The sequence below is a fragment of the Stegodyphus dumicola genome, chromosome X2, assembly GCF_044657685.1.
Source record: "Stegodyphus dumicola isolate Sdum_Otavi_A_Nest chromosome X2, ASM4465768v1".
Taxonomy (NCBI): Eukaryota; Metazoa; Arthropoda; class Arachnida; order Araneae; family Eresidae; genus Stegodyphus; species Stegodyphus dumicola.
The window spans coordinates 83,390,722-83,417,727 of NC_140781.1; the positions used below are offsets into that span (position 1 = coordinate 83,390,722).

Consider the following 27,006-nt stretch of genomic DNA (forward strand, 5'->3'; position numbering starts at 1 on the left):
CGCAAATATTAGAAGTTATGTTACCTTTGCATTTCCTTACTTGACATTTCTTCCTCTTTGTTTGATAAACAATCAGTATTTGACTGGCTCCATTTTCTCACTGCATAAGAGGCTTTCATCAATTTTAACTACTTTATTAGGCCCTCCAGTTTTGCAGAAACCTCTGTGTAGAACACGATTATTACAAATTTTCCCCAGGTAACTGTTCCTGTCTATTAACTTTTTGTTGACCATATCATATCCACTAATGCACATTTATTTGTAGTAAAATCCCATAACTTTGAAAATAATCCACTGGTTGCCATTCTATATTAAACAGATCTCAAATTTTATCCTCCCCCCCCAAAAAAATGCATGGAAAAAATACAGCAATAACAGTTAATTTATATCCTTGTTGACCAAAACAAAACGTGGCATATCAAGAATCAATCAGGGTTTTGTCAGGCAAATGTGAGATGTTATGTATCATGCTTATCCATAACTGGTGCTAAATTGTGCTATGTTGGTGACATTTTCACATTTGCCGGGATTAGATAATATGCCAGTACCATAATATTTTAAAAGAAATGTAATACTATTTGGCATTTATTCACTGTATTCAGAAAAATGTCTTAGCATGAAATTGTGCAAACATATAGAATGTTTCTTATAGGTAATTCAATCCTTTAGTGTGTGATTAGAGAAAGAATTTTGATTAGGAAAATATGCTTCATTATATAGAATTTTTTTTCTGTATATAGGTAACATATTGGGCAGTATTGGGTGACACAATAACATTAATCAGTGATTAGTAAATTTTCCTTTTAATAGGTACATCCTAAATAATAATTTCTCGAAAATCTCCTCCTTCAAGTTTGTCTGCTTGCTGTCATTCATATTTATTATTATTTAAAAAACTTGGCTGGTTTGCTTTATGATTAGCCCTTTTTGTTGCATAAATTTGAATGAATTTGTTATATTTAGGTATTGTACTCTTAATTAGCCTAGATACTTACCTGTATAATTTTTCTTTTTGCAGCCGTACATTAATAATCATTTGAAAATTATACTGAAGTATCATACACAACCTGGGTGAGAACAAAACTATAATAATTGCAATATTTCATTATATTTTATTTTTAATGCATTTATTGCACTTTGAATTATGTTCATTATTGATTCCTGTCTTGCATCAAATATTTCATTCTTCTTTAGGGAGAATTACAGAGTTGTTGGATTTGAAGTTGAGACCCGAAGGTATAAACTTAGATAATTTAAAAACTGTGCAGAAAAGGTTTTCCTAATTGTTTGCTTATAACTTTGCTGTTTCACTCTTAATTTTCAGCATTGATCTGTTGAGTTTGGAATTTTCTGGAAATACATGTAGTTATCCAGAATTACATAAAAGGCAGGCTGTCAATGTTCAAGGTAATGGAAAGAATTTCATAGTAAATTTGTTATAACAATTTCTCATTATCTTAATTAATAACTTTATGCACATGTTTAATATTAATAGGGCCTACTAAACTATTGTTTACTTATGAAGTGAGTTGGGAAGAAAGTAACATCCGTTGGGCATCAAGGTGGGATATATATCTTGCTATGACAGATGTCCAGATTCATTGGTTTTCTACAATTAATTCAGTGGTTGTGGTCTTTTTCTTGTCAGGTTTGTTATTTTAAAAATTGTTTTATTTTTTGTGTAGATGTAAATTTCATTCATGTATTACTCTATGTGATTAATTTTTTTTAAGTGTGGAGAAATTTTGAATATTGCTTTTAATTTAGGTATTTTGACTATGATTATCATTAGAACTCTTCGAAGAGATATAGCAAGATATAATAAAGATGAAGATATGGTAAAAATATCCGCTTTTTTGAACAAATGTTATATCCATAATCTGTTTTGCTTTGATGCTAAAAAAGGATTTTTATAATGATAACGATACTGAGATACCTTAATAGTATTTCAAAACTTATGTTTCAGGAGATAAATTTCCAGAAACCAAGTATAACTAAATACAGAGGGTTACAAAAGTTAACTGTAGGAATTTCCATTGCTATTTTTTCTTATCTTATTCAAAATTAAACTCATTTTATGGGTCCATTTATAGTATTTAAATATAAGTATAGCTGCGAACTCTCCCATTTTTTCATCACATCTCCCAGTCTTCCAGTAAATCACTGAATTTCCTGGTTTTTAATTTTTAGCCTTTACTAAAGATAATGTTTCTCAGAAATGAGTGCTATTTATTGAATTAATGAAACTTGCATTGGGCAAATTCCATTCCCTTGTACCTAGTGGTTTTCAAAATAACATTTGTTACTCAGTTTGGCTTGACCTTAATTGTTCTAATGTACTTTAGGCATTTATAGACTTTATGAAGGTTAAAGCAGTGTTTAATGAGTTAATATTGTCTTTAATTTTGTTGTACATGAATATGTGGTACATTATTAAGCTTATCTACATTATTTATATACATAAATTATTTATTTTATTGTATTTTAAAAGTACTTATATATAAATGCAAAAGATTTCTTTCCATACTAAGGATTTTGTCAGTATGTTTTTGATGTATCAAATGGCCAGACATTTGCAGCTTAATCATTTCATCGAAAATACCTATTGGTCAGTTAGCTGTGTTTTCACTGACAGCATTGCTCAAGGTTCATCACAGGGGATAACTGATTTTACATTTACGAGAAGGGGAATTTTTTTCTCAGTTTGGATGGAGATTATTTGAAATTGGATCCGAGGATCTCCCACACTTTCTCCCCTATTATTAAGTTTCTCTGAAGGACATTCAGCTCGCAACTATTTTAAGTGTTCCCATCGTGCACACATACGCATAAGCTTAATACACATTCAAACCCGGGCCCAACAATACAGCAGCCAGTAATACCACTATAGTGCTTAAGGTGAGTATAAAAGTGTATGAAACTTTTAAAAAATGAAATTAGCCAACTAGTTAAATATGAATCAAAGATTTTTTATAATTAACTCTTTGAAGGACAGGAAAAGGCAATTAACTTTTTCAGTAAAACTCTTGTTTTATTTACTATATCAGGTGTTACAATTAAATTATTTGTGACAATTACACATATTATGCCCAAGATGCACGAAAAAAATGACCACTTTTGGAGGTTAGTGTCAGTGATCATTGCCCACAGAACACATCCCTACAATTCAGTCTCTATGGTACTCATGGAAACAGTTCTTCTTTTTTAGGCAGAGTTTAATTTTGCATGTGCTGCATTCCCACTCTGTTCTTAGAGGTTTTTTCTTGGTGTTGCAGAGTGCACATTGTTGTGATGTTGTCTTCAGTGGTTGATACTTATTTTCTTGAAGACGAATTGCTGCATCAATTACTGGCTTATGTTTCTTGATTGGAATATTTGGTTTTTTCACTCTTGGACCACCAAATTTTGGACTCCTAGCCACTGTCAATGGCCAGAAACGGTCAGTCTTGAAAACCACTCGCATGAGTGAGTAAGACATTCAGTAGAAAAGGTGGTTACTGTAGGTAAAAACCGCCCTTCAAAAAATTAATAATTTTAGTAGAAGTGAATTAAACCATGCTTGTAAAATCTAAAATTGTATTAAAATGAACTTATTAAATTTTGAAAACAAAAGTCAAGATTACAAAGTTTGTCAAAAAATTTTAAAATTTTATTTTATTTAAAGTCAATTTATGAATCATATTAAAACTATAAAATACATTTTGGATTATTCATATTGTCATGCTCCAGACTGACTTCTCGAGGGAATCTGAAACATTAAAACCTAAATAACAATGTATTTTACTTAGAAATAATAATAAATAGTTCAGTAACCCAAACCCTGCATTATAAAGTGAACTGATGTCAGTTTGGAATTTCTTTAAAATGCAGTCTCCAAAATGGTGAAATTCTTCCAGAAGCTCCCGGTTTTTTATATTTCAAGGTTGGCAGCTGTGATATAGTTTGTTTTATTCCATGATTCATTGCATCACCAAGAAAGTTATGTAGCATTTTCAAACCAAAGTAAGATTTCTAATTTTGTTATTGCTGATAATGACCTTGACTGAAGTGAGTGTTTAAATACAGTCTTTTCTGCTCACATTGCATAATATTGTATTGTAGCAGTATTTTTTTTTCCCCCAGTGCAGTGCTAATAGAGAGCCCAAAAGTTCATTTTTGTCATATTATGCTGTTTTATTTTAAAATATCTGATATGGACGCTGCTTGACTGGCATGGTCTGTTTAATTATACACATTTTTTGCTGCACTACATTTAAATTTATTACCTTGATTTTCATTAGAGATATATTTCTAATTCAATCAATTCAATTCTCACTTCACGGCAAGGCAAAAATACATAAAAACTCAATCTTCATTAAAAATTGCAAAGTGTGGGAAAACCTAAAATGCGGAGTACATTCAAAAACGGTTTTAAAAAATTTACAATTAAAATTAGAGTGTGTGTGCAAAAACAACCAATTCAGACAATGGGCAAGAAGACAAAGTTTTCCATCCGCAAAATTCTTTTAAGGTGGTCTGAAAACATAAGTTAACTTTTGGTCACACCGGGAAAAAAGACACTGAAGGTGATGCCCCAACTGACTTAATTCATTATTGTACTAAGAGCCTCAATTGTAAACTAATGGCAGCCTGATAGGCTCAGCTACACTTAAACTTTTATTGTTGATAATTCTACAACCAGTGCATGGATGTTATGCTTAATTTAATAACATTTAATAACATATAAGAATAACCAAACTTGAGCTCACTGAGACAGGTAACAGAGTGGCAGTATATACATATTACTCAGAAATGACTTGGGATAATTTTGTTTTAAAATAAAAATTTGTGATGCTGCATATACATATGGTGTTGCTGATTGCAACAAAAAAGTTAGATATGCAACTATATGTTAATAGCAGTCCCATATACAAAATTTCGACATTCTACTGCTACTTGTTTTTTAGTTATGCGAGATACATATGTATGTATACACGTCACAAAAAGAATCTCTTCTGAATTGATTTTAAATCCATTTTGTAACCTGTTCTGAGGAAAAAAGAGACTTTCATTCTGTCCATGTGTACAGATGCCACACAGCAACATTGTTTAAATGAATTTGAGAACGGTAAAATGGGTATTTTCATTGAAATATGACACCCAAAATTTTCTGCGATTACTATACTTCTTTTACTTTGTACAAGGAAGTGAAAGGGAAAAAATGCTAGTCAGACTGTTCTGAAATTTGTTCTACACAAAGTGCTATTTCTGATGACTGTTTGAAGATGGTTTAAATGCAAAAATTTCAGCATCAAAGGTGAAGCCTGCTTTAGACAACCACCCATTGTAAAAGCGGGACCTGTTAAAATGTGCTATCAGTGGAAAACCACATTACTCAGTTCAGGATTTACCAGCCAGATTAAATACCTCAAAACATCCAGTGAATGATCATTTAACCCTTTGTTGCTCAGTGTTCCACTACATGGAACACCCAAATGGAATCACTTCTGAAACCGTTAAATTCAACCGTAAATGGATAAAAATGCCTTTATAATATACTTCAAACTTCTCTTTTTAAATAGTAGATGGGAGCATATCACAAGGAGACCCAGAATTTTCATTTACGATGTGTTATTAAAATCCACTTATATTCTAGTAATTTTCTATACTTTTTTTGTGAAGAAAAAAAAAAAAAATTGTTTGAAAAAAAATTCTGTATAATTTTGATGGCTGTACTCTATATTATTTGTTATATATTTTTTTACATTTTTCATACAAAAAGCATGTTTAGAATCATTAAATAAAATGGGATGTTTCATTAGAGGGAACACTGCACCTTTAGCGATCTCATGCTATTACCCATCAGAACATCTGTCTTAGGAGAAAACGAGAAAACACCTGTTGTATATGTTTTCTATTTATGTTGTTTTGGGGGAATGAATTCAAACAAAGCAGTCTTGAGGGGTGAGGTGTGGTTTGTGCTATGAAAGCCCTAATATGGGCATCTTGAAATTTTTGTGAGCAGTTTTCAGGTGGGAATTTTATCAGTAGCTTGAGTCATCTTTACTTGGTAGCTGTGCGAATTATTTTGCTATAGCTTTTTAGTCTCAGTCCCGTTTATTAACAATAATTGTGTAGATAATTTTTGCGTATGTATATATCTTATAGCTTATTTTTCTTTATTGTTAATATTAATTGCAGTTAATCTTTGAAATAAAACTATCAATTTCATGGATGATCAGACCCAAGTCTCTCTTTTTCAAAAGCTTTTTTTTTTTTTTTCCCCGAAACAAAAAAAATTAACAAAAATTATTTTTCTCTTGAAGATGAAGGGCCTGTGTCTGATATCCCTCGAAATCGATAATTTTATCTGAAATCTGCGACAAACAAAGGTTGCTTTATTTACTAATTTTGAAATTTTACATTGACATGTGTCTTTTCCAATTTAATAGAAAAGTATGTTTTCAATTCTGGTTTTTAAATTATGTCAGTTAATCTAGAATTACAAATGTGCTTGGATACTTGTTAAAGTTTCATGTGTGTATGATTCTGATGTTAATAGGAAGATACTATAGAAGAAACTGGGTGGAAACTTGTTCATGGCGATGTTTTCAGACCACCTAGATATCCTAAATTGTTTGCTGCAGTTATTGGCAGTGGAATTCAGATATTTCTAATGACATTCATTACAATTTGTAAGTCAGCATAACTTTATGATGTTCATGATCATTAAAATTTTCTTAAAATTCATGAAATGTTTTCCATTGTGCATTTATATTTAAATATATTACAGTTTTTGCAATGCTTGGAATGCTCTCTCCTGCTTCTAGAGGAGCTCTTATGACTGCTGCCATTTTCTTATATGTGTTTATGGGGTATGTGTTTTATTTATGGACTCTATGTTAGCTTTTTCTTCTCAGTATTGTAATCTAGTTCTTATGCAGGGTATTTGACCAAAAGGGCTTTACGTTTAAGTATTGATCCTAGGTATATATATATATTTGAAATTATAGAGTTTTGAAAAATTATGCAAAGAATTTTATGAAAATGGTTTCAGGAATGTAGGTAAAAAGATTCTGTAAATACTTGTTGTGTATTCATTTCTGTAAACAAAATCATTTCTCATGATCCTCATAGAGTTAAAATTTCAGGTGCTGAAATATTTGCTGTATTTTAAAAGTTAATGTTTTTTATCTTTTGCAAAATTAATGGAGTTATTTGAAAACAAATTTACTGCTTTGGATTTCTCATGCTGAAATTTACTGATTTAGGTTGATATCTATCTACTGCTAAATTAAAAAATTTTTGCCCACCAATAGCAAGCTGCATAAAAGCAAGAACTGGTCATTTTGGTTCCGTATTTAGTAAAGCAACAGCAATTATTTGTATTAATGACAGGTACTGCATGATGTATGTGAGTTAATGTGTCTGTTCAATGCAATTTGTCTGCAGTAAATATAGATTCAAGAGTTAAATCTCATTGTTTCATGAAGAATGAGGTAACTATCACACAAGCAACTTAACTTGTGAAAGGTCAGGAAAGAGACAGTAATCAGTCAAACAAACAGAATGTGATTGGGTGGATAGTAATAAAGTTATTCTTGAGGAGGTGCGCTGCATAAGTTCTAGAGGAGTAATTCATTTCAAATATTTCATAATTCAAATTTTCAGAGTAATGAACTTTGTTAATGCTAATAGCCATGTTCTGAGAGATTTGAATTCAAATTATGAAAGCAATCCATAATGTACTTGATTTTTAGTTCCCTGTGAATAGTATAATGTATGTACCATGAGATGTTCATATTAATTATAAGAATTTAATTCTGCAAAGTTTTTGCTTTTTGAAGGTAGTACTTATACACCATGCAGATGATGTGTAGGTTGAATCAGCCCTACATCTGTGAGGAAATTTTTTTATTTCCCTATGTAATGCAGATGAGAATTTTTACCCATAAAAGTGGAATGCTCAGAACTGTCATGTAAATTTATCAGATCTGTTTCAAGATACTGGTAACATACTTCATCCAAATGATTTGAGCATTAAATTTGATGATAAAATAATCAGTGGAGGATACCTAGGATATCTTAGCCCAAATTGTTTTTCAAATTTGTTTTCAAACGCATTGCAGTATTTTTTATTTTTTCATAATGAGGCCTTTAAATCTGTTTATATTAATGGAAGCTCTTCAAATCATATATCATTTCTCATGACTGTTGATCGTGTTTTGCATTCTGTCACAGTGTTGAGGTTAATAAACCTGGTTAATCATCATCTGGGTAGCACACAATTAAGTTATCTCTGAAGGTAAAAAGCATTTTTCAAGCTATATACTACATAAACAGAATGTAAAGTATAGTCTGAAAAATGGAGCTCTGGAAAACGTTTGATAATAAGTTTCCTTACTCAAATGCAGATAATAAGTTTCCTTACTCAAATGCAATAAAGCATGGGAGGGTTGTTTATTTAAAGGAAGATCTGCCATCATGGGACACTTTCTAAGGAAAACAACACTTTATCTACCAATCGGCTTTTTATCCCCAATGCCTACCGACCGATAGCCTATTAATTGCTTTTTTTTGCCAACACCTACCGACCGATTGCCTATTAATCGCTTTTTTCTTGGGGCTACCTAAAAATAGACTATCAATCGGTAGTCATGGTGATTAACAGTTGCCATTTGCTATATCATCTGCATTTTATCATTAGTATTGAAGTACATTGCTCACTTGCATTAAGTGTGTTGCTTGGTAAACTCCCACATTTTCACACCGTTTTTTAAAAATTTACCGTTCATGATGAACGAAAAGAATGATACTGGAGAGTTTTAATTTAGATGATTTATCAGACTGTCCTGACAGTTATTAAGGACAGGGAGAATCTGCGGCTGGTTGGACGTGCATATGCTGTTGAAGCGCCAGCAGTCAGTAAAGTGTTAATATGTAAACCTCAAAAACACCCATCTAACTAGACCGTTCTCCATGATTCAAGAGACAATTGAAACTCCCAGTGTCTTATCTGCATGATCATAAGAATTAAAAGTTGTCACTGGATATCCAAAATCAGTGAACTACTACTATGAAAGTAAGGGAGATATAAGCTGATATTTTATTTGGAGTCAAGCTGAATGCATATGCCATAACGCCAGGTGATTATGCCTTAATCATATTTTGACCATCTCAGTGGTTCTCAATCTCTTTTGCCCCATGAACACCTTTCACAATTGCTAAATAGTCATTCCCCCTTCTTGCTTTCTGAAGCTCAAAAAATACATATAAGTTTATTTTAATTTATATTATTTTTTAAATGTGTTCCACAAATTAAAACCAAATCAATTAATGAATACTGTTTAGGAAATAAATTATATATATATAAGCAGCTTTGCGATTGCCTATGCACATCTAGGATCAGTATTCGAAGAAACAACATGTAGCAACTTTTTCTGAATACTGTGGTTTTGTCCTCTGAGTCTCGATTCTTTTAGCTGGATCTTCATCGTAGTATAGATGCATAGTTACTTAGACACATAGGTAGGCAGACAATTAGCTGCACATTTATATGAACAGACTGCAGAATAAATAAAGAGGTACAAGAGATAGATTAGGTAGATTTGTTGCTCACAGTGCTGCATAAAAAGGGCAGAGGCATTTAATTTATTTATTATTTACAGCATTTCTTTCATACTAATAGAAGTTTCTCTTACATTTGTTTTTAGTTATCATCTCTCATACATTTGTTTTTCAAACTCAACTTCTTTTTTTTTTATGAAAAGGTTGGAAAACAAAATATGAAGTGCTATATTATTGCCAGTGAATCCATTTTCTTTAAAAATTAATAAATTGGTAAATAACTTGCATTTACCCCTTGAATTTAAATTACATTTAAATAAAGGTGATTTGACAACAAATTTCATAAAATTCATGTAGACTTTTCCTCCGGTTTTTTTCAGTACTTCTTCCCACAAATCTTTCCTCCCTCACAAAGAAAAAGTTCTTTAAAGAGAACTCTACAGGTGCCCTGTATTTAGTGTCATTTAATATATGTGGATAATATTGCCATGCATTATTTATAAGGCTGAAATTTTTTAGGGCTCTTCATTTAAAATTTTAAATGAATGATGGCATTGCTCAAATGTATCCTGGCTAATAATTTCTTAATTGTGGTTTTGACTTTTAATTGCAATATGAATATTTGATCTGTCTTTGGATTTGTTGTATAACTTTAGCTCAAATTAGTACACAAAACACGGAATTTTTTTTTGAGAGAGGGGGGCAGGTGTGAGTAATTTTATTCTCATTCATTGCAGCATACATTGTGACTTCCTACAATTTCACATTTTCAAGGAGTTTAAAGGCAGTGAATGTAGCTTAGTTTATTTGGAAACATTGATGTCAGTTTCAGATGAATAACAGTATTGCATGTTTCATTAACAGTAGCATGTTTGATGAAGATGTCTTGAACATTATCAAATAATGTTTTCATCAGTTCAGAAGTTTTGACATTTGCTAGTGTTATTAAAACTATGCTCTTGTAATAACTGACAAGCCATCAGAATTATATAGAGATTGTTAAGTTATTTCTTAACTGGAAACATAGTATGGGAATAATTTGCAAATAGAAGAGCTAACTGCATGATATGATTAATTATGTAAAATGAAGGTTTTAAGTGGATTATTAAATTGTATTTGCTTAAGCATTCTGTACTTTAAAAGCAGGGGTCCCAACTGGATCGGTATTGAACAGAATATGTGTCAGCAATTGATCAGGATCCCCCAAAAATGTAAACCTATATTAAGAAAGAAATCATAAAATAAAGATAATGGGTACATACTCATAGGCTTATTTAATATATTCTTTTAATCAATACCCCCCCCTTTTTTTTTTTTTTTTTTTTTTTTTTTTTTTTTTTTTTTTTTTCAGTGAGTGCAATATAAAAAAGTAAAGTGCAATTAAAAAACATGAAGAATGGAAAATTAAGAAACAGGTTGAATATTTTTTAACATAGTGATTTAAGAATTAAGCAGTTTTATGCCAAATATGAGAAAAATTGTATCAATACATCAAGTGGAGCCATCACTGATATTAAAACAAAAATTTTGTGCAATTAGAATCTATGATTTTGTTTCTGAAAACTTGTTTATGTTTGTAAATTTTTAAGAAATAAAAAAAATATAATGTTAAGTTATTTATGTGTAATTATTTATGTTATATACTATACATACTGCCCAACATAGAAAGTGCAGCGCCATGAAGAATCGGCCATATAAATATGCATATTTGGGAAGTACCTAGAAGAACAAGTCATGCTGATGATTTAAGATGCAAGTTGATCACATTACTGTAGTGTGAGATGAAAGGAAATGGAAGATGAACCAACAATCATTACTGTCTGCTGCTTTAGGAGTCTTTAATTTCGAAAAGTAAGTGGAAACAACCCCATAATTTACTACTGGAACATTTTGTGGAATGTGTAGAGAGCTTTGGATGCTCCAGTATCTGGAAAAACATTTTTCTGATGTTTGGCTGAAAGCGGCTTGCACACAAGCTGCCTTTTGTGAAGACTACCACTGATGCAGAAGACTGTAATGATATTAAGCCACTTGGACATCTGAATGGCACAATGTGGTATTCAGAGTCTCAGTTTTCTTTTTCTTTGACCAGTTGTGAATCTGGAGGAGTCGGAAGATAGAGCCAATCTGACTACAATTGTTCAACGTCACACCACTCATCAGTCTGGCATAATAGTTTGGGCTGCCATCAGTCATGATAGCAGATAACCCCTGTTATGCATCAGAAGTACGTTTATGAGTTGCTGCAACTGGTTGTGCTACCTCTTCAGCAGCTGTCAACTGGTATTTTTCAGCAGGACAATGTGACACTTCACACTGCATTCGTTGGCCAACTAGCCTTGCAGCAAGTCCCATTGCTTCCTTGGCCTGTGATGTTCCATGATCTTTTGCCAACGGAGCATATCTGAGACAAGATTGGTCATCATTTGTCTGCTCTGCATCAGCCATTATTGTAGGATAAACTTTGGAGGAGGGTTCAGAGCATATTGGCCTCCATCACTGATGACACTATCTGCACACGAATTGAATCTGCACTTCACAGGGTTGCAGCTTGCATTCCTGCGAAAGGTAGTCGTACGTCTTACTGTTATATTTCAGCAGTGTATAAATTTATCTGTCTATAAATAACATGTCTTATTTAATATGCATGTTCTGTCTGTGTATCAGTTCGCATCACATTCTACCCATTCTTTCATGGTGTTGCATTCTCTGTGTCAGGCAATGTATTATAGAGAAAAGTGTAAGGGGGATCGATGAAGAAAACCATTCATTTAAAGGGGGTTGATGCAAGGAAAGGATTACGAATCCTTGCTTTAGAGGGATATCCGAGTTAAATATGTGATTCTTGTTTACTAGGTGAGAGATGTAATGTCTACCTTAAATTGCATAAACATATGTTCTTGCTCCTTTTTCATGAATTTGTATCATATTTTTTCAGGTGTGTTTCTGGCTATTTTTCAGCTAGACTATATAAAACCTTAAGGGGAATGCAATGGAAAAAAGCTGCACTCTATGTGAGTTTATATTTTGCCATGTTCTAATTCTCTGATGCATTTTCAGATTTGTACGTGCGAGTTCATGAGTGAAAGTATGATAATCTTTGTTAACAGACTTTAAAATGTTCTTTGTTCTCAATTTCGTTTTTGTCTACAAGTTTAATATATATGTAATAATTTTTTAGAGATGACTTGAGAATAGCATAGATACATCAGATGGCACAATGGAGGGAAAAACTGTGAAAGAAGCAGCATTTATTTTTAATTTAATAGATTCACATATCATCATGGGTGCAATATGCTCCTACAAAATTTTGAAAGTTTATATTCTCGGACAGTGGAAACAAAGCAGCAATGCGACACATATAAGCAGCAGCAAGCGGAGTAGAGGGAAAAGGGGCTGCACAATAGTAACAGGTGGTTTTTGTAAACTAGGTTCTTTTCCTTAAATTTTGAGCTCTGCAATTTGAGAAGAGCCATCCATGATTTGGAAGGATAAAATGATATTATCAAGATTAATTTGCAGATAATGACTCAGTTTAGATTTCAGGAAGGGAATGTAGCCAAATTAAAGTTAGTAATTTTGAGTTTAATATTTTTTTGCCCCTTTCAAAGAAAAAAGCATTGGTGATAGAAAAGTGTTTTAGAAGAAAGCATTAGAACATTAACGTAACAAGGGAAATATAATTTTGAAAAAATAAAATAAAATTTTGATCTAAATTTTACATGTAAAATTTTTTACCTACAACTGCAAATTTTAGAGTTTGATTGAAATTTTCAGTCCAGTTTTAAAGTTTTCAAGAAATATTTAGAAAAGTTAACTGTTCTTGAAAATCTTTGCTTTAATATCATAATGTAATGTTAACAGTCCTCGTACAATCTTTTTGGGGAAGCTATTGTATTCAATATAAACCAAAACATTTTGTTATTGTAAAGCAATGTAAAATGATATTTAGACAGTAGTAACACAGAAAATTAACAAAATACAAAAGAATAACTTTGATTAAAATGGGCAGGTCCTTACAAACCAAATCTAATAGCTGTGTGATGCTTAAATACAATAGCAATGAAAAACTTCTGTTCCTTATGCAAGGTAATTGGCTTTTAACATTGTATAAACAGATCAGTTATTAATTTTGATGTATGGCCTTACATTTCTCCTAATGCATAATTGAAATAAAAGCATAAATATGCAAAAATTCACATTCAAATTAAGACTAATAGCTGGTAAATTCAAATTAGGTCTTGTGAATGTAGTAAATAAAATTTTATATTACCCTACAATAATAATTTTAAGAAAAAATTTCAGGTAAAAAGAAGGTGAGCTTTGAGAGTAGTTTGTCTAAATTAAGGTTTAGGATCTTCATAGCCATATTTGTTAAGGGAAGCCTTTTGAACTTTTCACATATCACAAATATAAATCTTCTAAAATTTTATAATTAATGAATCATACTTGCATGTTGACATTATTATAACTGAAATTGTGGTTATTATTATTACATTTCTAATTTTCTTAACCAGAGGTTAAAGCAGTGCTTGGCAGTTACTTATGAAAGCCTCCATTTCTTCTATAAAGGCAACTGACCTTTTTGAACTATACTAAACATTCCATTACATTAAAAAAAAAATTTAACTTCACTCCATTATTTATTGACAAAAAATATTAAAAATTATAAATAGGTATGAAAAAATTAATGTTTTTCTTTCTTTTTTTTTTACTTTGAAGAATCCCACCATATGAAAAAATTAATGTTTTTTCATAAGTTCGGATTCTTCAAAGTTTCTCTTAATATATTCTATCTTTGTATGCTGTCAGATACTGATTTCAAATCTCAGCTATAAATTGATATTCCTAACACTCAAAAACTCAATGTATAAAGTATTAACACAACACTCTTTTTATTCTTTGTAACATTAATAATTTTGACGTTTATATTTTAAAACATCTAACTACAAATATGAAGGTACTTCTCATTAAATTCAAAACATTAGAATACTCTTTTCAGTTGCCAGACTCAGAATAGCAAACATTAAACACATGAAGTTATACCGACAACAATATGCGTGCATAAATTTAACACTCAGTTTTCTACACATACAGTTAATTAATTACATTATTCAGTATTACAATCATTATATTTTTATATTAACACACAAAAGCAAAATTTTATTGTGTTTTTCTATATCAATTTTTCAAAATTATATCATTCATTTTTCATATTCAAATCATTCTCGAAATATCAGAAGTACAAGTCTCTGCCGTTTATTTACCAGAAATTGGGCAATTATTGTGAAAGAACATTGTGTTTCATTCAAAGTATTGTCCACTGCTAAATACTACTTTTTCCTCCAAATCTTACAACACAGTATATAGATACTGCATTGGAAGAACTAATCATCATTCAAGGCTATCTCTGCAAGTCAACCCAATTTTTGGCATCTTCATATGATATCAAGTGCTGCTCTGACAGGCCATGTGTCATCAATTGAAACAAGCAGTAATCAGAAGGAATCATTTTTGGTGGATACAGCAGAAGGGGGGCAATTTCTTATTTGATTGTTTCCAAGTAGGTTTTGACTGGCACTGCAACATGTGCATGAGCGTTATCATGCAGGAGAAAATTTTGTCGAGTCTGGAGTAGTAGTGGGTGCATTTTTCTTCGAGTGCTTGGCTCAGTTTCATCAAGTATGTTTGGTAGAGTGCTTCAGTAATGCTTTCATTCTGTTTGAGCAAATCATAATTCACATCACCAAGTTGATCCAGCCCTACACACAGCATCATTGTTTTTCTATGAATATTCAGCTTGTTTCTCGATGTTGAAGCATAGCCATCTGGGCCCCCTGATTTCTTCTTCTTTGGGTTTAATGCATCTTTTTTTCATCACCAATGCAACTTCTACCTGCATTTGGCATGAATCTTCATTCAATAATGCTTCTTATTCTGTATCTTTAGACACTTTCATCCTTCCGCTTCGTTTTTTTGTCTTCGACATCAAATTCACAGTTATTAAACTTTTGAAACCGCTCATGACATGACAACTTCTCTCATTTAAGGCAGCTTCACCATATGCTTCTACTAGCAGTCGATGCACCTCAGCTGCAGATTTCTTCAAATTAAAAAGTAAATCAAAAGTTCTGACAAATGTTGCTCATTCAGGTCAAAACTCATCATTTTTGCATGAAAAATATATGATGCTGATATGAAATCACTAATATTTCAAGGTTATGTTGTTAGAAGGAATTCAACCTTACACATCAGACAGTTTTAACCATAATGTTCTGATCGTCCTATTTTTTGTCAAATACCCCTATCATTATAAATTCTTATCGATAATTTAAAATTTTCAACATAAAAAATAATTTTTAAAAATTTAAAATTCTTTACTTATTTTACTGTAACAAATTATTAGAATTCAGATTTTTAATACAGTACAAAGTCCGAAATCCGTATGTCCAATATGTGGAATGATCTAAAATCCGGACCTCAAAAATACCACCAACATTTTTCTCGTAGACTTTACACGTGCACATTTGATTCCCCTCTCCGTGCATAATAAAACATCTGGAGAGTCCCAATTCTGAATTCTACTTCGACACTAAATAAAATATCTTGTTATTGAAGAAAAAATCATTTTAGCATAAATTTGTATGATCAGTAATTTGGCTCTGTTGCTGCAGATCTGCTTGGCACACATCTCAAACCGAAACATTTCACATGGATACATCGTTTATCTGATGTTTACCAGGTGAATCATCATTTATTATACTTTCCTTTCATCATCGTATGTTTATCAACACATGACAACTTGAGTTATGACTCATGTAGCGATGCCTAAACAATTTTTTCATGTTAGTAATTGAATAATAAAGCAGTATGGTAACTTTTTGTGTTGACATTACGCTTCATGATTATTACAGATTTAAGTTAAATGCGCCAAAAAAAAAAAAAAAAAAAAGCTGACAAGAAAAAATTTAACAAAAATTTCTTTCCATATTCTAAAAATAGATTTTGTTGATGATACTCATAGACCCAAACATTACATTTAGGACTGTTTGAATTAAGAATAACTGATTTGTTATTCACATATACCCAAAACCAGCACCAGGGCTCATATGGCCACACCGGGTTGAGAATTTAGGACCCACAGAGACTGCATCAGGCGGTAAGATATCTAGCACCAGACCTCAATAAGGCTTAAGTATATGTGGGAATTTATTTATTCAGAACTGTGATAAGCCTTAAGCATGGGCAAGAAATAGACATAAGTACAGTCAAAAGTCGTTAATTCGGACACCCATAATCTGGAATGATCTCACGCATGCGCACAGGCGTTTATGAGAGCACGTAAGACCTTTACGGCTGCGAATATATTTGTGCGCATGCGCATTTAATGTGTAACGGAGGTATAAATAAGCTGAGCTAAAATTATCTAATGTTAATGTTGAATTATAATAAATAAATAATTATTAATAATCTAATTCAGTTAATAAAAAAATATCTAATTCAGTTAATGTTCAGTTACGTTGTTCCTTAATCTTCGAATTGGATCCGGCTTATTATTTTTTGCAGACTGTTAGAGCAATTTCGTAAAAGTAAGCTTGAACTTTCGATTATGTCAAATAGAATTTCCGATATATATTTACTAATATGTAATTTGTATCTACAAAGCGAAAGTATGTTTTGAAATCCGAAATCTGTTTATAAATTTCACGCCGCGGATTGGAAGTTGATCTGTCAGCACTATCCTTATCTTCAGGGCAGATGTTTTTATTTTATTTGGCTTATAATTCCTTATTAATTGTAGTATTTCATCTCGATGTACTCCGTCTTTGATATGATTTAAATCAAGTTCCTCGTCATTATAATTCGCTTCCGATAGTGAAGAAAGTGACCCAGAGGTTATTGAAAACGAAAACATTTCGATTGACAAGTAAGTTGGTATTCTCGGCACAGCAATTACAGGACTTGAACAGCGGAACTTTGTAACTGAACAAGAAATTATGTCTTTTTATAGAATTAAAGAGAAAGTATTATCACAGAAAACGAAGCAACTTAAACAACTTACATTGAAAGAAATGTTTAATAAAGTAAACAGATAAATAATAAGGCTTTTTTTTTTTTTTTTTTTTTTTTTTTTTTGTAAATTTTTATACCCTTTAGATCATAATTGTTCTTTATTTCATAAATTACGGTTTCATGTTTTTAATTTTATAATTTCTGCATGCCATCTTACCAGATTTAAACTGATGATCTATAATCCGGAAAAATCGATAATCCGGAATCGCCAAAGTCCCGACGAGTCCGGATTAACGACTTTTGACTGTATAACAAATAACTAAACTAATACAATTCATGCTTAATTGTCTCAGTGCGTGATAGAAGCAAGATAAAATTTAACGGAACAACTTGTCGTTAGTCACCAAGCTCATGATGCGTAGCCAAATATGTATAATGAACGATAGCTAAATTTGATGTGATAGCCATGAATTTTAAAGGTTTTCGGATATTGCAAAAAATAGGTCAAACTTTCCAAACAACAGATTTTGTAAAGAAATGTGGAGAAGCGATAATAAATGAAGATGATATAAAAGAAGTGTTTCATTGTGATGACAGTGCTTTTCAATCATCAGTCAGTTAATGAATGGCGAAACCTGTAGTATGGTTCTAGATCCAGAACATACTGCCATGAATAGTGAAGAAAGTGACAGAGAAGTTACTGAAAACGAAGAAATTTTGAGTGACAATTTAGTAGGAATTCTCGACACAGCAGTTACAGGACTTCAACAGTGTAACTGAACAAAAGATTATGTCTGTCTACAGAATTAAAGAGAAAGTATTAGCACAAAAAATGAAGCAACTTAAACAACTTGCATTGAAAGAAATGTTTAATAAGTTAAACAAATAAATATTAAGCTTTTTTGGTGTAAATTTTGATACCCTTTAGATTATAAATACTTCATTATTTCATAAATCACGATTTCACATTTTTATTTTTATATTATGCCATCTTACTAGAATTTAAACTGATGATCTAATAGCCGGAAAAATCCCAAATCGGGAATCGCCAAAGTCCCGACAAATCTGGATTTCGGACTTTGTACTGTACTATGAAATTATACTTTTATGCTATGTTTTTTTAATTAGTAAGAAAGATGTCCGTTTGTTATGTAAATGCAATTATGAAAAGCAGAAGGAAAAATAATTTTCTAGCAGACACTTCAAGCTTAATTTTTAATTCTGCAGGTTCCAAACTGGTAGTTCCGAACTGGGTTCAATTCTGGGCATGTGGGCTGGCTGCATGGGTGTTTTCATGGTTTTCCCCTTGTGTAATGTGTATATGAGCTAGGTGCTGTCAGAAAGTCCTCTGCGAAGGCATCCCTTCTCTTAGCCAGATATCCCTAGTTTGGTAGTACCCTAGCCAGATAGCCACAATGAACTAAACCAATCCAACCTGTACTGGTGAAAAACAAACCGACTAATTTATTCGCATGAGAGTGAGAGAAAGCAAATACGTATTTTGGTAACCTTCAGAGCACTTTTGAGTGTATCAGAAAATTACTTTCATTCTGCAAATGCTTTACATGATTAATTGTTTAAACTCTGGGAAGAACAACGATTGATTTTTTTTGGGGGGGCGGCACTTGTAAATATTGAAGAGGTGGGTAAAATACATTCAGAACTGATTTAGCTATGAGCTGCAATAATAATTTCACACTGGAACGTAAACAGGCACATTTATTTGCATTTTATGCATGTTTTATCAAAATCCAGTTCGAGTCAAGACAAGATCATAGGCAACTAATATGTACATATAAAACGATAAAGCTATGTAGATATGAAAGAGGACATAAAAGTGAAGAAAAGTTTTAGAAATGGCATTGATTCATACACAGTTTTATTTCATAATTTAATTTGTTCACATGTCTTCAGGGTTACGATATGCACCTGCAGAATTTTGAGAACTTGCGTTCTCAGACAAAGCAGAGCAGCAATACAACATGTTTGCATTTCAAAGCAACAGCTAGCGGAGTAAAGAAAAAATGGTCTGCATAATAGTAAAAGCACTCTTTTTGTAAACTTGTTTGTTTAAATTCTGAGCAATGTGAATGGGTGATGCTGTCTGCAATGCAGAAGGATAAGATGACATTATGCAGGTTAAATTCTAGGAAATAGCTGTAGTCAAATTAAAGTTAGTAATTTTCAGTTTCGTATTTTTTACCTAATATATATATATATATTAACCTTGTATACTTTAAAGTAGCACTTAATATAAAAATTATATAAAACTAAATTTTCAGAACCAAAATCTAGGGCTAATGCAGCTAAGATATTATCATATTATCATCCATATGAAATGGTGATATTATCATCCAGTGAAATTAGAGATGAAATCTGTAGTAATGCATTGAAGACCTTGGTCAGTTAAAGATAAGTAAAAATAAATTATTTATTGCCGATTCCTCAAAAAAAAAGCTGACCTCGAAAAAGCATATAAGCCTTTTTTTTTTTTTTTTTTTTTTTTTTAAATACAGTCTTCAACAATAAAAGAAATTTGTGTAGTCTTTCTTCTTCCCAGACCTCTTGAGTGAAATTCAGTTAACAGAACAGCGAAATAAAATTTTTATTCAAGTCTCAAGTAGACTAAAAAAATGTCCTGGCACAATTCTGATCCCTAAGAAAATATCTGTAAAAATATAAAAGCACCTGAGTTTATTTTGAAATATTATTTGCAATAAATTAAAAATACCTAAAAATATATGAACTGAAAAAGTGTATTTACAATAAAATAAAATTTCATCTTATAAAAAGTATAAGATAAAAAAAGACCAATAGTTTCAAATAATTACCGTATATACCCGCGTATAAGTCGAGATATTTTGGACAAAAAAAAAAGACTTCAAAGTGGGGGGGGTCGACTTATACGCGGGGCCATAAAAAATTAAAAGAATCGGAAGTTCAAAAATATCTTTATATAATGCAGTTGTTTTCTTCCCGCACTCAAATTGGACGACTTATCAAATAAGTCACTTACTTGAAGTAATTTCATGACTTAAATTATGTGACGAACTAATCACAGAGTTTCATACTTTAGCTAGAGTAAGTTTCGATAAAACGTACGTATACGTTTTTATAATAGTTTTTGTTCATTCATGAAATACTTTTGTTAACAGGCGTACACGTCAGAATTTAAAAAAATAGCCCACGCAATAACTGAACAGTTTTGAATATTTCTTTTAACTTTTATAGGGGAAATGCAGATAGATTTTACGTACGCGAATCTTTTCCGGAACAAATTCTAGAAGAAGGGTTTTGATTTTGTTTATTTACCAAGGTATTTTTTATCGTATATTTACTTTTTTTTTTTTTTTTTTTTTTTTTTTTTCTCAGATCATTTTGAATAAACGTAGTACTTAAAAACCGCGTATAAGTCGACCAACCACTTCCGAAATGGATCGAGAAACTTCGAATTTTTTTTTTTTTTTTTTTTTTTTTTTTTCCTCAGATCATTTTGAATAAACGTAGTACTTAAAAAAAAAAAAAAAAAAAAAAAAAAATTCGAAGTTTCTCGATCCATTTCGGAAGTGGTTGGTCGACTTATACGCGGGTTTCTTATTTTCTACGAATTTTTTATGTCGAAGTGGGGGGGTCGACTTATACGCGGGTATATACGGTACTAAATATTTAGCTAACTCCTAATTACAAAAATGGCTGCCATTTGCTTGATATTAGCCATTTGATACGCAAACTTCTAGAAGAATCAGTGGTTGTTACTGTTGTAAGGATTGCAGCTTTTAAGTTGATTTGTTAAAGATGCCAAAATGCACTATTTGTAGATGCAAATTGGCAAGAAAAATTCTTAAAAAGAATATTGTTGATTAGGCTGCAGACAAAGACTAATCAAGTGCTAAAATGAGAGTATGAAGTTGAAAAGTCAGCCTTTTTTTCATAGAATCAACAATAATGCATTTATTATTTTAATACTTTATCTTTAACTGACTAAAGGCTTTAATGTATCATGATATTCCCCTTCCCCCATTAAACTAGGTTTTTTGCTGCACTTTTTCAGGATGACAGTCTCACCATTTCATAAGTTTAACCTTGTATATGTATATATAATGTTGTATGATCTTAAATTCATTTAGTGCGAAAACAAGTTACTACTACTTGCGCAATTGCTGCAAAGTTAGTTAATAATAATTTATTTCCTAAACAATATTGATTAATTGATTATATTATCTCCTAAGTTTAATTAAAGTAAAATTATTTTAAAAGAGTGAATCCATACTGGTAAGTTATATTTTGAAAGATGTTTTGAAGTAATTTCAAAGCAAAATGTTAATAATGTTTTAACGGGGACTGGAGTTAAATCATCATGAAGAATAAAATTTCAATTGTAAAAGTAAAAATTAAAAATATGTAATCATTGTCATTGATCGGAAATTAGTTGACTTTTCAAGGGGAACAAACCAACTCCCGTTCAGTGAACAATAATTGATAAAAATACGTAAATACGAAGGTGTTTCGTCTTTACTTGAGTTATAAGTTAAAGCCAAACCGGCAATTCTAGTCAGGTCAAATATTTCCGCGAATAGAAGGGATTATGAACCAATGCTGATACTCAAAGAACTTATTCTTATTAAGCATTTTAGTCAATTCAATTTGGAGTAAAAAGCAATTTCTGTAGAGAAATCCGAAATAACCCGAGTAGCCGTCCCCGACACCTTCATGTTTATGCATTTGAGTTCTATATTATTTGTAAAAATTAAACATTGGAAATTGTCATTATGAAATCGAATTCAAAGTAAAGTAAAGTTGATATATATATATATATATATGAAATGAAAGTTGGTGGCAGAGCTGTTAACAATGTTTGATACAATATATATACCTGAGTGAAAATATATGCTTCAAGATACTAATTTTACATTTGACTTATAATTTTATGATAATCCTTATAGTAATATATTTTAAAGTATTCTTTGCTTTGAAGGCACAGAGAAATGGATAAAGTACACACCCATTCTTTATTCAATAAATTATTTCTTTGAATATTATAAAATTGTTATGTCTAATATAGAGAAATATAACACAAGTTTTAAAGCTCTGAAAGATTTTAACACGTTGCCGGTCATTCAATGAAGAGATAGGGGGAAAAAGGTTTGTGTTAATATAAATTAAAAGTTTGTGAAGTAAAAATTTTTTAGTGCCAGGTTGAAAATTATACCAAGTTTTAAATGTAAATAACTCAGAAATGGCTTGTGTGATTTTTATAAAATTTGGTAATTATGCATAATTTGAGGCATAGAATCAAACTAAGGAAAAAAGTTGTCATAACATTTTAGAAAAAGATTTTCTCCAGAATTCATATTGAAGTAATACTACTTATAGATCATATATGTAAGTAGCTTTGGAGATGTGAGAAATGCAGTTAAAGTTTGTTGGTTGACCAGCTGATGTTCCTTTTTCTGATTCTATGTGTGAAAATCCTATGATGGGAAAGAAATCTGATAACCCTTGTAACAATGATCCAGTCTTTCCAAAATTTATGAATTTCATTACTTACACTTCTTAGTAATGAAATTCATAAATTTTTAAGTTTTATTTTTTCTTGTGTGAATGAAACCATTAAGTAATATTCTCAAAGTGTGCTATCATGACATTCAAATTTTAAATGTTTTGTGTAAATTAACAGGTATATCTAGTATCCGGATTGAGCTAATATCCGAACCACCAGTATATTTTTGATGAAACAGGAAAGAATTAAATTCCAAATGTAGCGTCTCACTTTTATATATGCTTAATACTTCACTGATGCAGAGTAGATATTTTTTCATAATAAATATATGAACAGTCCTGATGCTTCAGTTTAGCACTAAATAACATGGCTTCATGTTGAAGAAACAGTCTTTATTAGCTTAAATCTATGTACTCAATAATTTGGCTCCACAGCTGCTTTTTGCTTGGCATACATCTCTAACCGATATATTTTGCCAAAGTTCATTGCTCATCTTACTCTTTCTGCATAACTTTGATCCCAGATGCTAACCTGGCAGTATTTTTTTTATTACTTTTTGCTTTCATCACCACAACCTGTCAACTTATGCCAGCTTGAGAAATGACATGCAGCGATGTCTAAAATATTTTTTTAAGTAGTAATTTATCAAAGTGTTTGCCACAAAGAATGTCAACATTATGCTTGGCAACAACTGCAGGTATCAGCCAACTGTGCTGCAGTGTTGAATTCGCTGATAAGGCAAAATTTAACAAAAATTTCTTTCCATGTTAAAAAAAAAAAAAAAAAAAAAAAACTTTGTAAAGGATATACTGACATACATAAGCCAAAAGATTACTTTTAGTGAAGTTTAACTGTTTGAGTCCCAAGAAATGCGATCGTGCTGTTGAGATTTTATATCGAGAAAACCCAGTACATTTTGAACATTGTGGACAACTGACAGTGCACTTGATTTAAACTTAGTGCACATCGATGTAAAATAAAAAAAAAAAAACACTATTGTGCCACTTGGTATTTCTGGACATTAAATAAAACAAGTGCTGTGGCACTGCTTGGGTCTTTTTGTACTCATTTAGAGAGCGTGGAATGCACTGTTTGGGATTCTTCGAAAGCATTTTTTCAATAACCCTGGTACTCAAACAGTTAAAGAAGAATAATTAATTTGTTCTTCAGATGAGCCTTAACCCACCAGCGGCCAAGCGGTGAAGTCACTAGACAATGGTAGTTCGGTTCGAGGTTTGAATCCTGCGAATGGGCTGGCTGCATGGCCATTTTCGTGGTTTTCCCCATGCCCAACGTGTGTATGAGCGAGTTTCCCTTAGAATGTCCTGCACTAAGACATCCCTTCCCTTAGACAGATAGCCCTCGAGGCTTTGCCGTAATCACATAAAACAAAAACCAAACCAAAAAAACCAGATGAGCATGAAGATAAACCAGATGAAGTATATGTGAAAATTAATTTATTCAGGGCTTAGAGAAACATTAAGCAAGTTTGAAAGATAGATGTAATTATAATAATAACTAAATTAATGTAATTCAGCCATAACTTCTGCAGCATGCAATAGAAGCAGGACAAAATTTAGCAGAACATGTCTTAAGTTGCTAGTCTCATGATATTTAGGAAGAGTGTCATGAGTTACTCAGAAAGTAACTTAAGAGGTTCCTGAGAACAACAAAATATCAATTGACAATTTTGGGGGAATTTCTAGCTCTTGGCAATTATGTGACTTGAACAGTGGAACTTGGTAACTGAACTAGAAGTTATGTGAAGCACCTTAAACAATATACATTGAAAGAAATTTTTCATAAAGCAAACAAATATATAAGCTTTTTTTTTTTTTTTTTTTTTTTTTTTTTTTGTAAATTTTGATTCATAAATATTTCATCGTTTCATAAACAACTATTTCATGTTTTATATTTTCTACAAGTCATTTTGCTCAAGTTCATTGCTTTCTGGATGGTTTAAAATCCAGAAAATTCTGGAATTTAGAATTTAAAATTGCTTTATGAAAAATGTTTCATAAAGCAAACAAATATATAAGCTTCTTTTTGTAAATTTTGATTCAATTAGGATCATAAATGTTTCATCATTTCGTAGACAACTATTTCATATTTTTAATTTTATGATTTCTACTAGTCATTTCACTTAAGTTTGTTACTTTCTGGATGGTTTAAAATCCAGAAAATTCTGAAATTTGGAATCATCAAAGACCTGACCAGTCTGAATTTTGCACTTTATTGAAAACATTTATATTAACTATTTCGGTAAACTTAAAGACTTTAATTAGCATGTGGTATTTTTACTGATGCAGCCAAATGTTTACAAAATGTTCAGAAATTTTGTTCCCTTCTTTTTTAAGTAGTAAAACTAAGTTAACTTTTTTTTTTTTTAAATCATTAAAACTTTAACTTCTTATCCCCGCCCATAAAATGTTTTATGAAAAATTGGAGCACAGTATTTTTATTTTGTTTAATGTGCATAAATGAACTCTGATTCATAAATGAATGATAAAATTCTCAATATCAGTATCTGGTTATGGAATTTTTTTTTTAGCAGTTGTCAGAAATCTATCACTACTGTAGATAACTCCGAATGAATGGCATCATACTGCATTTTACCATTAACATCATTGTTAGCTCCATTCATAGCATTATTTTGGTGCAACATTTTTTGAACATATTTATCAGATTATCATTTCTGCCCTGTCTTTTTGAATGAATTATGACTAGTCTTTCATGTTTAGCTGTCTTATATGTCTAACTAAATTAGGCAGTCATTTATTTGAGCATTTAGCAATATGTAGCTGGAATTAAAGGGTGATTTTAAATTTGCTTACAGATAGGTTTTAAGTATGGGCCGAATTTTTGCTGTGAAATAACTACTTTTCAACTTATTCTCAGATCTGCTTATATTCACAAATATGTGGTACAGTCAAAAGTCTTTAATCCGGACTCGTTGGGACTTCGGCGATTCCGGATTATCGATTTTTCCGGATTATAGATCATAAGTCAATCTGGCAAGATGGCATGCAGAAATTATAAAATTAAAAATATGAAACCATAATTTATAAAATAATGAGCAATTATGATCTAAAGGGTATCAAAATTTACAAAAAAAAGCTTAATATTTATTTGTTTACTTTATTAAACATTTCTTTCAACGCGCGCATGCGTACCTTACGCATAGCCGAAATTAGAAAATTGCAACCAGAAAACTATTTGATTTGTATTCGTGATATTTATAATGATGAGGAATTTGATTTAAATCATATCAAAGACGGAGTACATCGAGATTAAATACTACATTTAATAAGGAATTATAAGCCGAATAAAATAAAAACATCTGCCCTGAAGATAACAATAGTGGTGACAGATCAACTTCCAGTTCATTGCGCGCCGCGACGGCCCCCCCCCCCCCCGATGCAGAGCAGCGTGAAATTGATAAACAGATTTCGGAACGGTTAGATAAACAAAGGATATACCTTTATCCATTTTTTGTAGCAATTCGTTTTTTGTTTGATGGACATCGAAACATACTTTCGTTTTCTAGATCCTTTGGAAGCTCCAGCATCGGAAATTCTATTTGACATAATCGAAAGTTCAAGCTTACTTTTATAAAATTGCTCTTACAGTCTGCAAAAAATAATAAGCCGGATCCAATTCGAAGATTAAGGAACAACGCAATCATCAACATTAACTGAAATAGATAATTAGATAATTTTAGCTTATGCCGTCCGATGCGAAAACGTATTCTGCACTTGCGCAGACACATTTGCGCGAACGCGTAAAACGCCTACGAGCATGCGTCAATGCGGCGCATGCGCACAAAGATTTTAGCTTTGAGGTCCGGATTATAGATCATTCCGGATTATGGGTGTCCGAATTAACGACTTTTGACTGTATTTATTAATGCAGATTTTAATATTTTTCAAACAAAAAATATTTTTATT

The 27,006-nt window shown here is 31.5% G+C and overlaps 1 protein-coding gene across 3 annotated transcripts in view; it reads left to right on the plus strand.

Moving 5' to 3' along the window:
* TM9SF4 (transmembrane 9 superfamily protein member 4) overlaps nt 1-27,006 on the plus strand; it is a 73,710-nt gene that overhangs the window by 35,081 nt on the left and 11,623 nt on the right. For all 3 annotated transcript variants that reach the window (XM_035355954.2, XM_085809680.1, XM_035355955.2), the window contains 8 exons: nt 1,019-1,071; nt 1,195-1,236; nt 1,325-1,407; nt 1,496-1,648; nt 1,768-1,838; nt 6,542-6,674; nt 6,773-6,854; nt 12,485-12,560. In XM_035355954.2, coding sequence (XP_035211845.1) covers nt 1,019-1,071; nt 1,195-1,236; nt 1,325-1,407; nt 1,496-1,648; nt 1,768-1,838; nt 6,542-6,674; nt 6,773-6,854; nt 12,485-12,560 — 693 coding nt within the window. The remainder of the gene's footprint in view (nt 1-1,018; nt 1,072-1,194; nt 1,237-1,324; nt 1,408-1,495; nt 1,649-1,767; nt 1,839-6,541; nt 6,675-6,772; nt 6,855-12,484; nt 12,561-27,006) is intronic.